The following is a 12,711-nucleotide window of genomic DNA, read 5'->3' as shown; positions in this document are numbered from 1 at the left end:
TTGAGGAAATAATTTAACATTGACAAGACTATTTCCCCTTAACCTCATCCTCAAGCAGCTGATCAGCTGAAGTCAAGTTGCTGAAACTTAAAGAAATATCAACCTGAGGCAGAGCAGGCAATGAAAAATTTCAGCCCGAATAGTTGAGCGTTTGGAAAAATTATATAAGCAACAATAGGGAGCAACTTATCAGGGAAAGTGCTGGCAACTTCAACTATAGACGGTGCTCCCGGCTCTGCATAGAAGGGTCCTTCCTGCATAGTCAGTCTGCCTTCATGCTAAGGAAACAGTGAAACTGACAATACAAAGTGTTGCCAAAACCACAAAGTAAACAACCTAATCTTTCAGTTGTACCCATTGTAAATTATACCTATAACTATCACGCGCACACTATTTTCAGACAAACGTGATTTCTTTCAAGTGGCCATGCCCCTTTAAATGCTGTATCTCAAAAGTTACACACTCTCACTCTACACTTGTGCGCTAATGTACGGTAGACTCAACAAGCGTTAGCCACTCATTGCAGTTCACCTGGTGCTGAAGATGATTTAGCTGCACTCATTGCAGACAATCCTTATAACAATGGGTCGTTTTGATAGTGTAGACATGGCTTTGGTGAAATCCAAATTAACGCAATTTCCATTGTAAAAGCATCAAAGGCTGACTGTCTAGTTATCAGTGTTTGGATTTAAGGTTTATTAATAGGCACACAATCTTTTCCATATGTTGCTGAAGACTTTTACAAGGTTATACAGTAAAGGAGGAAGATGTATTCGAGCTACCCAGCTTCGAGTACAATACAAGTGCATTATCAGTGCTTTATAAATAACAGATACAGTACCAAGTGCATGCTAGGTCTTAACAGACCAGAAAGATGACAAGATCATCATCATAGAAAATCCCAAGGGGACATGCCTTCTTGCAGACTGAGCACCACTTGGATTGATCGCTACCTAGGTCCTTAAGGTGGCATGGCTGGATATTCACTTTATGTCCAACACTGACAGTTTTAGTGCCACTGAAGCTTCTCTCAACCATGTGATCATCAGCCATGTAGTGACACTGAAGACAAGATGACACTGCTCTCATCTTGTGGTCAACTGACATCCTGCTAATTTAAGATTAGAATAGTGTTCCACAAAATGGAAGAAAAAGTTGTTTGCCCTGTGTTCAAGTTGTCTGAAAAGTTCCCATGCTCAGCTTGTTTACAGATCATTTCAGAAGCAGTGTGTTTGTCACAAGATTGGCTTGGGCACAGACAAGTTCATAAGCAATAAGGAAGCACACAGCTACCTGTTGGTTTGCCAATATTTATCCCTGCTTTTCTGTGTAGTGTTTACAGATGAACGGGTAGATATACCCACTTCCAAATGAATATTTCTTATATGAAGATTTTTTTAAGCCAATAGTCTCATGGCAAAAGGCAGATTAATATTACTATTGCAGATACTGCTAATTCTAAATTAGAGACAAGACTGAAGAGCACATCCCCATCCTGAATAGTCTGTGAAGTGACTTGCACTCTCAGCACTATACAGATGGCTGTGCACTGTGATATTTCATTTATTGACATTGGGTCCCCAGTGACAGAAAAGCCATGCAACTGTACAGAGGGATAATTCTAGTCGGCACTGTTTATTACAGATGAAATTTGACTGCATGTGCAGTCTGAATACTATAATCATTCCCCTTTCCTGTTCTACAGTAAATATTTAAGAACACCATTTATATCACAGAGTCACTCACTGGCTTCACTTATTTAGATATAACAGAATCAGAAGGGCAGTGGCATTTTGTTTTACTCGGTAATATTGTAGGAAAAAATTAGTGACCAGTAAATAGCTCACTACGAACTCGAATTGCTCAGGGATGTGCAGTCGCCTCTGCAATCTAGAGAGGACAGAAAGAGGCCGGTTGAGCATCGCTGGCAGTTCCGAACAGCATAAATTGGTGGGAATATGTTGATTCCTCCAGATTTACCCACCACACACACTGAGTCAGTCTAGTTATTCACCACAAGCCAGTGAGGAAACTCACATGTAACCTGGAGAAGCCACAAGAACACATCGGAAAACAACTACTGTACACCTAATTATAGGTTGAAGAGATTTTGTTTAAATATGTGGGTGAGAAAGAGAAAGTGAGAAAAGCTATTGTCATCGGTTTTGGCCTTTTCTTTATTACTAGAAATGTCTCCCAGGAAGTTCTGAGGTTAATTAGGCTACCTACCACACACCACACAGCCCTACGAGCAGAATATTTGCCTAAAGGAAGGCAAGACAGCACTATTGGCTCTTAGACTATTCACAGGATTTCAGCGTTGGTGAAAGGTGTTGGATTGATATCTTCTACAGACGAAAGCCCTCTACTTCTCAATAGGTCAGGCATAGCAGGAAAGCCTTTCCCACTAGTGTGTGTCAACCCTGATCTCTGGATGTGCAATCTTTGGGCTCTCTGCTGGGAGCACTAGTTGTGATATAGATTAAAGCTAAACTCATTTCACACAGGCCACCAAGCAAGTTACAGGCTTTTCCATCACCTCCTTTTTTGGATTTTTGTTATTTAATATCATCATCAAGCAGCCTTTTGTTGGACATCACTAACTGACTGACTTATCTTTGTATTGGGTTACTGATGTTTTGCCATCATAAAAGGTATCAATACAGTGGAATTGTAAAGCTGCATGCAGTAAGGTGCTTGGCATGCCACAGATCTGCATTAAGGAATCTTCCATGCCACAAGAGAGAACATGTGGGTGCTTATGCGTGTACTGAAAGAGTACAAAGCAGGTACACAACCAACATGCTGTAAATGCAGGGTGGATCTGCAGGGCAAGCAATTTGCTTTGCCAAAGACTTACAGACAGTGAAAATATTTTCAAGAAGCACAGGAGTACTTGTGGCACCTTAGAGACTAACAAATTTGAGCATAAGCTTTCATGAGCTACAGCTCACTTCATCGGATGCATTCAGTGGAAAATACAGTGGGGAGATTTATATACATAGAGAACATGAAACAATGGGTGTTACCATACACACTAACGAGAGGGATCACTTAAGGTGAGCTATTACCAGCAGGAGAGTGGGGGGGAAAAAACCTTTTGTAGTGATAATCAAGGTGGGCCATTTCTAGCAGTTGACAAGAATGTCTGAGGGATGGTGGAGGCTGGGGGGGAATAAACATGGGGAAATAGTTTTACTTTGTGTAATGACCCATCCACTCCCAGTCTCTATTCAAGCCTAAGTTAATTGTATCCAGTTTGCAAATTAATTCTAATTCAGCAGTCTCTCCTTGGACTCTGTTTTTGAAGTTTTTTTTGTTGAAGAATTGCAACTTTTAGGTCTGTAATCGAGTGACCAGAGAGATTGAAGTGTTCTCCGACTGGTTTTTGAATGTTATAATTCCTGACGTCTGATTTGTGTCCATTGATTCTTTTACGTAGAGACTGTCCAGTCTGACCAATGGACATGGCAGAGGGGCATTGCCAGCACATGATGGCACACTCTCAAAGAAACTGCGGAACCACCTGATCAACATCCTCTACAGCAAACAGGGAAAGATTAAGAATGAGCTCTCAAAACTGGATACTCTCATAAAAAAAAACCTTCCACACAAACTTCCTCGTGGCTGGACTTTACAAAAACTAGACAAGCCATTTACAACACACACTTTGCTTCTCTACAGAAGAAAAAGGACACAGTATGCCAACGCTCTCACAGATCTTGGGAGACAGGCCAGTCCTTGCTTACGATCAGCCCCCCAACCTGAAGCAAATACTCACCAGCAACCACACAACAGAACCACTAACCCAGGAACCTATCCTTGCAACAAAGCCCATTGCCAACTGTATCCACATATCTATTCAGGGGACACCATCATAGGGCCTAATCACATCAGCCACACTATCAGAGGCTCGTTTACCTGTGCATCTACCAGTGGGATATATGCCAACACCCATTGTTTCATGTTCTCTATGTATATAAATCTCCACACTGTATTCTCCACTGAATGCATCCGATTAAGTGAGCTGTAGCTCACGAAAGCTTATGCTCAAATAAATTGGTTAGTCTCTAAGGTGCCACAAGTACTCCTTTTCTTTTTGTGAATAAAGACTAACACGGCTGCTACTCTGAAACCTGAAAATATTTTGTTTCTACAAGTCTCTTCAACTAGATTAAGGAATAGTAAAGTGCAGTGCAGAGGTACCTAATGTAAATTTATTATTGGGAACTCAAGCCACAGAACGAGAGCTCTTTTAGAATATATCAAACCAGTTCAACTTCATATCCTGCTCTGTGCACATGAAACTGAACAAGCTCAATACTTTGGGCCTATTGAGTGCATGACTAACTCTTTATTAATGTGGCTAAGAATGGAGCAAGTTCTGCTCTCAGTTGTATTCATGCAGGTTGCACAGCTGTCAGGAGACCAGAACAAGACACGGCATCTCATGGGAAAGCCATGTATTTGAATTAAAGGACAGTCACCTAGACTTTTAAAAATTAAGTAAAAATAACACTCTGATAGAGTCCCCTTTAATCTTTTTTAAAAGATTCCTTTATGAAAAAATATAGATAGGATTTCCAGGTGCTCTGCTGATATTTATACAGGTCCAAATGTACTTGGGCTCACCCCTCCTCTTGCCTCCATGCACTTGCATCTTCAGCAGGAGTAGCAAGGCAAAGCCTCTCTTCTAACCTCCTCTCCAGGACCTGCAAAGAACACCTGGAAACTGAAGTACTACTTCTCCCACAGTCCCTGCCCAAGCTCTCACTGCTCCACAGCCTGTAAAAAAGAAGGGGGCTCCCTGGCACCCAGATTTTATATTCCCTAGCATCAGAAGGGTCTAGAGAACAAGGGGACTCTGTGACCCACCAAGCTCCCATTGCAATCCAGCACTATAAAGATGTCTTGGGATTGAAGAAAGTGATTCTTAGCTTCTGCTGTTCCCCACCTCAGTGGGGGGATCCTAGAAACAGGAGACAAGCTCCTGGAGCTAAACTCCAACTGCTACTGTGTTACTGGTAAATACTGGGGAAGAGAAGGCTCAAGACAAGAAGTCAACAGATCAGAGTGAAACTGACTATGCACCAAGTATAGTCACTGACAGGCAGAAAAATGTTTTCCCTCTAATCTCAGTTTTAGCCATCTCTGCTGTAGTTACACGAGACTAGGGTAGAGGCAATCTTTTCAGACAAATGTGACTTTCAAGTCTATTACATCTTGAACAACTCTTTGTTCCCACATGCACAGAGATGGGAACTAATCATGTGCTGGAAAAAAAGCCTCTTAGAAAATACTAAGGTGCAACATCACCACTGCCAGAAGAAAGGCACCCGCCAGGCTCCTGCAAATTAATTCTGGCCTGCAGGAACATGCTCAGCAGTCCAAAGAGATGGATGGGAATAAGAAGTGACAAAGATGTAAGCAGCACCTGATGAGCACAGTACTCCAAACCTTTGTCAGAATATCACATGACCTTGTCAGACCTATTTCTGGATTTAATTTGTTTCAGCAGAAAGGTGCCTTCATGAAGAGAGCTAGCACTGTAAGCTGGACTTTGTTTTTATACTGCAAGATCTGTATATGGGAAAATTCACATTTTAATCAGATTACAGGCTCTTGCCAGAAGCACATAAATCATGTGAGTGAATTGCTTTAATCATTGGGCTCAAATTATACACTACTTGTACAGTCTCAGATCATTTTCTAAGGAAGACTTCTTCAGAGACCTATAAGAAAGCTCCCTGAATGGAATACAGCAGCAGCAATTCACTCAGTCCTACCAGTACTAGATTGGGGGGTATGAATCAGTGTTCACGCCGCACTGCCAGTCGGTACCCAGTGCAGGACAGGGAAGCTAATGATCCAGCCTGCGGACCAAATTTGGCAATGAATCCTCGTCACGTGCCACCTGAGGCATGTTGCACATATGCTAAGTAGTAGTACTGGATTATGCAACTAGCTGTTACATACAGATCAATGCTGGCTAAGCCAAAGTGTTAGTAAAAAAAAAATCAAGTCCAAAATATTTTAAAAGAGTGGCTAGAATACTCAGTGCCAAGCCGGAAAGTCTCTAGTTCTTATGGTCCTTCCTCAGCTCTCAACCTCCACTAGAAATCCTCCAGCCCTTCGTGTTCACTTCCTGCCTATTCTCATTTAAAGGGGCAATTAGTTTGCTAAACCAGTTATAACTTTAGTTCAAAGGCTTTCTTCTAATTTGCCACAGATGGGCTATGTACTGGGCTGACTTAGGGAGAAGCTATTGCAGAGGGTCTATAAAATGTCAATGGGTCTGGGGGTGGGGGTCTTCTAACTAGCCACCATCACCTTAACTGGCACCGTTTCCAAGGGCAGTGGGCATGCACCACAGCACCATGCTTTGAACCTTCATCACACGTGGGATGATATTTATATCTGATTCTTCCTCAAGCTTATAAGATCTGTCCATTCCCAGAGCGACCTCTCCAATTTCCTTTTTCACCACACTGGGAAAGATTGAACTGTTTCTGGCCTGCAGGTAGACTTCTTATCTCAGCTTTTTAATCTGCTCACTGGATAAAACCATTTCCCACATCCCTTGTGAAGTTACTTATGATTTTATCTTTGGGCTGAGGAAGAGATTTTCCACCAATGAGCAAACACTTCATTGTAATAGTGTTCTAACCAGCACCCCTAACACCAACATGTCAAGATTGACTGAAGCTATAATGCCAGTGTCCATGGAGGCTAAGAGGGTGAACACCTAAGAGTGAACAGACTCCACCCTGCACTCCCCCTTTGTCTCCAGGGAGGAGAAAGCAGACAGTGAGAAACACTGTACTGAGCCAGATAATGGAATCCAGCTATTAGATCATCTAGCCCATCTCCTGACAAATAGAGGGCTCACCCTCTAGACACTGGAGGATTCTAGTATTTTGCCCAGTCTAGCTTTTAAGAGTCACAAGTGATGGGGCAAGACTTGAAAAACTGACCAAACACCAACTAGATAGAGAGATCAGAAAGATGGCGTGGGGTGAGAGAGAAATCCAGGCCTCACCTCCCTAAACTGCTGCGATTCCTACAAGTATGTTTCCTTTGGACCCTGCTTGGGGGCACCATCTTTGTAACGCCATTATGTAGTTGGGGTCTCCAATAATTTGAGCCCCACTCCCTACAAGGAGTTTTTGGACTCTTCTCATTCCCTCAGAGCTTCCTGGATGCTGCTAATAGGGGGAGGAGAGAAGGATGAGGTCATTGCTATTCACCCTTCCCAACCATGCTCTAGGGACAGGTACTCTATTCTGAGTAACTCCGGGGCCTGCCAATACTGCTGCTTATCAGAGCTTCCCCGAAGACCTGCCATGTGAAGATAATGGGATTTTCACCACTTTCACTGCCGCTCACAGCAAAACTGAGTGAAGTCCTCAAGTGCTGCTTGGTAAAACTGCATGCAGCTGTCCAGGCTAGACTGTCTGCAGACTCAGGAAAATGGTACCACATCAGTTTACATGTGATTCAATTTTCAAAACTGTTCTTTGAATCATAGAATATCAGAGTTGGAAGGGACCTCAGGAGGTCATCTAGTCCAACCCCCTGCTCAAAGCAGGACCAGTCCCCAATGTTTGCCCCAGACCCCTAAATGGCCCCCTCAAGGATTGAACTCACAACCCTGGGTTTAGCAGGCCAATGCTCAAACCACTGAGCTATCCCTCCCCCCACAATGGCTAAAACCAGGTGGGGGGGGGGGGAGGAGCAGAGGAAGAAAGATCAGACTCTGCAGAAGTTGATGAATGAGACCCTTGTGCTCATGAATGAGCACTTCCTGCTTGCCAATGTCAAGTGTGATTTTTTCCCCACGGGACATCATGAAACTTCCAAAATTCCCCTTGGGAGATCCCTCCACAATTTAATCCATCTGATTGCCAGAAAAATGTTTCTGATATTCAGCCCAATTTCCTCTTACTTCCATCCCATGACTTCTAGTTACGTCCCTGTGCATACTGAGTCCTCTCTTTCCTTGAAGTTCACATCATGCCATTTCTCCCCATGCATTCTGGAGGCCTTTACTGACCTGGACAAGGCTGTTAATTAACTCTGTCAAGTTCATTTAATAAGGAAGCACAGCTCTCAGCCAATCCAACTGCAAAGTGGCTTTTGTCTATACCAGCAATCTTCCATTAATGTAGCAGCAACGGGTGCTGGTGCAGTGAGTTTCCAAAGCTTTAACCATCACATCAATCAGCATTTGTGTACAGCAGCTACAATGGTGGGAAACGTAGGAAAACTGCTAGTGGAGAAACAGAGGGTGAGACAAGGAGAAGTTCTATCTGGGAGGTATCCATCCCAAAATATGCCTGGAAGCAAAGGAACAGCGTTCCCATTCATAGGAATGCGAGTTCTCAAAACACATACGCACCCCGCTACTTCACTCAGTGCCCTGCCCTCACAGGACTTCAGTGTAGTCCTTATGGTGACAGCGTGCCATAACCATGCATTTGGGAATATTTCACAGAAGAATGCATGCAGTCAGGCTTAGGTCAAACTTTCTTTTGACAATGTTTTTAAAACGTTTTTGTGTGCTGCCCATCTACCTCCATTCCCGGTTACCTATTTTAACAGTCAGCACTTCAGGGCAGGGACCTGTCTATATCTAGTCATGTGGCACACTTGGAAAAAGCTATGTAAGTACCGAGTAAGCAGTTTTTCAAATGAAAACATTGACAACATTATTCTTTGCCCTGTATCTGCCTGGTGCTAGTCAAATGAGATTAGATCTCCTACAGCTTTAGGTCAGCCAGTGTGCTTTTTTTGGAGAAGGAAAAAAATTATCCACTCATTGTTTTGTTTTAAGTCAGCAGCTGAGCCATAGCTTCCACAGACTCCTTGCTGTGTCCTAAGCATCACAATAATATTCTGCTGTCCTCCGACACTCTTAGGAAATTAAAGAGATTTAAAAAAAAAAATCAAAAGAGCAAGTGAGATTTTTGTTGCTTTGTGACAAAGCGTTTTCTTTTTTCTACTCAGCATCAAAAGCCATAAAGCCTGCTGCCTGTATCGCATCTTGCTAAACAAGCCTCTCACTGTGCTCCAGAAAAGGAAGCCTAGAAAAATCTCTGATTTACTTTTTTAGATCTCTCTTGCAGCAAGCCACATGCAGTTGTTCCCTCCATTATCCTAGCAGTACTGACCAACTGAAGCAGAAAGTGCATGGCCCGGCTGGGAGTCTCTAGAAGTGTGGCTACGACCACCTTTTACAACATTTGGCTTATTAAACACTGCCAACCCCATTAGATGGCATCTCCACCAATTTCTGTAGTAGATTATTTAAGTTCTACTGCCTCTAAAAACCCAAAAGAAATCAGATCATTGTGTTGTGACATCAAAATTTAGCTGGTTCTGTTAAATACTATGAATAAATTCAGTGTTCAGAGCCAGAGATACTCAGCATCTCTCTGAAAGGGACCCACAATGGGAGTTGTTGTCCGCTTAACAACCTGGAATAGTTGCACCATGGTCATATGCAAAACTGAACCTAAAAATTGTAAAGTTATAATGAACTGTAAGTCAGCGAGCAAGAACAGATGCACAGGGATTTGCCCAGCAATGTGTTTCTGATTTTGACAGTTGAGACTCCCAAATTCATTTAATATTATCAGTAATAGCCAGGCCTCCTCAGGAGCTTGTTTCCAGCCTTATAATCACTTTCAAGCAGCCTTGAGAAAGCAGAGCTTTCTGATCTTGCTTTGGAAAAGATGAACTGATAACTTGACAGAAATATTTTCCTGTGACTGGAAAAGGTTCTCACAACTTATACGGGCTACAGGGGGGAGGTCAGAGGAAGAGCTTGAGTAAGCAGGGGGTTGGACTAGATGACCTCCTGAGGTCTCTTCCAACCCTCATCTCCTAGGATTCTATGAAAGCAATGAAGACCAGGGATGCAAGAGAGGAGACCCCTCCCATCCCATTCTCTATGGGAATGAATATGAACATAACATTGTAGTTTATCAAAGGAACAGAGCCAAATGGATGCGCACTTTCCAGAGAAAGTTGTGGTTGGTGCACAGGACTGAAACCCAGACTTGGTGTGTGATCCCTGGGCAAGTCATTTAAAAGCCCTAGTGTCTATAAAATGTGGTTTACCATTCCCCTACCATGCAGGGATGTTGCAAGGATAACGTCAAAAATGCCTGTGAGGCTACTCAGATATTACAGGGATAGGAGGGCTAAGAAAAGCCAACAAACCCAGGCAGCAATAGGCTTCTTGTCTGCTCAGATGTCACCTCCTAGTATTTGGTTGGGAGAAGAAGGGTAATTTTTCCCTAAGACCCTGCATGTTGCTGATATTCCAGCACTCTCCTTTCAAGAGAGATGACAGAGAAAGCCTATTCAGTCCCATCTAGTTCATCTCAGTAACGAAAGACTGTGCCCTATTCGCCAAGGCTCAGTCCTGTGTAGACGAGGCACCATCCCCTGATGTCCTACTGCTAAGCAATGGGGCTCCCACCTCTCTCATTCCACAAGCTGCTGCACTGCACTATTCCCTCCCCATGCCCCAGGGGCAGCCCAGATTGCCCCTGCCATTAGTACATTACTTTTAATGCCCCTCCCCGCACACAGCCCCTCCCCGCCCGAGCTGCAGGGTCTTCCTCACCACCCAGGGTGCTCAGCTCCAGGGGCTCCCCACCCTAAGCTGCCCCCTTCCCGACTCCTGAAGAGTGAGCAGCAGGGCAGTGCCACCCTGCAGAGCGGAGCAGCCCCAGGCTCGCTTCTTAGAAGGGGGCCCCCACAGGAGAGAGTCATAGAATATCAGATTTCGAAGGGACCTCAGGAGGTCAGCTAGTCCAACCCCCTGCTCAAAGCAGGGCCAGTGCCCAATTTTTGCCCCATATCCCTAAATGGCCCCCTCAAGGATTGAACTCACAACCCAGAGTTTAGCAGGCCAATGCTCAAACCACTGAGCGATCACTCCTCTCGATGCATGGAGGGATTTTGCCCAGGAAACATTATTGGGGTAGGGGGGGCGCTCAGCCCGGACGGGCGCCCCCCGGGGCAGTGCGGGGGGGGGGGAGGGGAGGGGCGCTCAGCCCGGACGGGCGCCCCCCGGGGCAGTGCGGGGGGGAGGGGAGGGGAGGGGCGCTCAGCCCGGACGGGCGCCCCCCGGGGCAGTGCGGGGGGGGGGGGGAGGGGAGGGGCGCTCAGCCCGGACGGGCGCCCCCCGGGGCAGTGCGGGGGGGGGGGGGAGGGGAGGGGCGCTCAGCCCGGACGGGCGCCCCCCGGGGCAGTGCGGGGGGGGGGGGGGAGGGGAGGGGCGCTCAGCCCGGACGGGTCCCCGCCAGGCGCCCCCGTGGGGAGAGCCTCAGCCCCCCGCCCCCCGGCATCCGCCGCCCGTTCACCTCCTGCCGAGTCCGGCCCCCCCCATCCAGCCTCCGGGCTGACGGCTCCGGCCTCGGCCGCGCTCTCCGCACCGTCCGGCACCTCCAGCTCCATGGCCGCCCAGAGCGGGCAGGCCCCGGCAGCGCCCCCGCGCGCGCTCCCCCGGCCCCGGCCCCGGCCCCGGCCCCGGCTCCGGCTCCGGCTCCGGCTCCGGCCGACGGCAGCAGCGAGGCGGACGCGCAGGAGAGCGGGGAGCGCGCCGGCCCGCGCGGACCATAGAGCCAGGAGCGCGGCGGCTAGAGGCGCCCTACGAGCCCCGGCGGCGGAAGGAGACCATAGAGCCCGCAGGAAGCGGAAGTAGCGAGCCCCCAGGCACAGAAACGGGGCCCCCATTGGGCGATGTGGGCGGCGGGGGCGGGGCTGGAGAGCGGGACTGGGCGTTGGAAGCCCACGGAGCCGGGAGCGGGGCCGGGCGGGTCACCACGGCAACACGGCCTCGCCTTCCGCGGGAGGCTCTCATTGGCCGAGCGGCCCGGCCGGCTCCACTGCTCCCGTGGCCCCGTGCTGGGGCGTGGCAGGACGGGGCGTGGCATCCCCCCGTGGCCCCGTGCTGGGACGTGGCAGGAGGGGACGTGGCATCGCCCCCCGATGGCACCGTCGCCCCGTGCTGGGACGTGGCAGGAGGGGACGTGGTATCGCCCCCGATGACACCATGGCCCCGTGCTGGGACGTGGCAGGAGGGGACGTGGTATCGCCCCCGATGACACCGTCGCCCCATGCTGGGACGTGGCAGGAGGGGACGTGGCATCGCCCCCCGATGGCACCGTCGCCCCGTGCTGGGACGTGGCAGGAGGGGACGTGGTATCGCCCCCGATGACACCGTCGCCCCGTGCTGGGACGTGGCAGGAGGGGACGTGGTATCGCCCCCGATGACACCATGGCCCCGTGCTGGGACGTGGCAGGAGGGGACGTGGTATCGCCCCCGATGACACCGTGGCCCCGTGCTGGGACATGGCAGGAGGGGATGTGGTATCGCCCCCGATGGCACCATGGCCCTGTGCTGGGGCGTGGCAGGACGGGACATGGCATTGCCCCCGGTAACCCCGTGCTGGGGCGTGGCATTGCCCCCGGTGGCCCTGTGGCCCCGTGCTGGGGTGTGGCATCGCCCCTGATGGCACCGTCCCCCATGCTCAGACGTGGCAGGATGGGGTGTGGCATCGCCCCCGATGGTCCCATGGCCCCGTGCTGGGGCGTGGCATCGCCCCCAATGGCACCGTCGCCCTGTGCTGGGACGTGGCAGGACGGGGCGTGGCATCCCCCCGTGGCCCCATGCTGGGGCGTAGCAGGACGGGGCAT

At 48.3% G+C, this 12,711-nt stretch overlaps 1 protein-coding gene across 5 annotated transcripts in view; it reads right to left on the bottom strand.

Annotated features, from left to right (window-relative positions):
• PIP5K1C (phosphatidylinositol-4-phosphate 5-kinase type 1 gamma) overlaps positions 1 to 11,538 on the bottom strand; it is a 76,570-nt gene extending 65,032 nt beyond the window's left edge. For 2 of the 5 annotated variants that reach the window (XM_048831148.2, XM_048831144.2), the window contains exon 1: positions 11,376 to 11,536. In XM_048831148.2, the coding sequence (XP_048687105.1) occupies positions 11,376 to 11,469 (94 nt within the window). In that variant the 5' untranslated portion in view covers positions 11,470 to 11,536. Of the gene's footprint in view, positions 1 to 11,375 lie in introns of all 5 variants that reach the window. The other 3 variants (XM_048831143.2, XM_048831146.2, XM_048831147.2) reach the window with 3 other exon arrangements.
• Positions 11,539 to 12,711: the final 1,173 nt, after the last annotated feature.

Source organism: Caretta caretta, chromosome 25, assembly GCF_965140235.1.
Source record: "Caretta caretta isolate rCarCar2 chromosome 25, rCarCar1.hap1, whole genome shotgun sequence".
NCBI classification, from domain to species: Eukaryota; Metazoa; Chordata; order Testudines; family Cheloniidae; genus Caretta; species Caretta caretta.
This window is presented reverse-complemented; position numbering and strand designations above follow the sequence as displayed.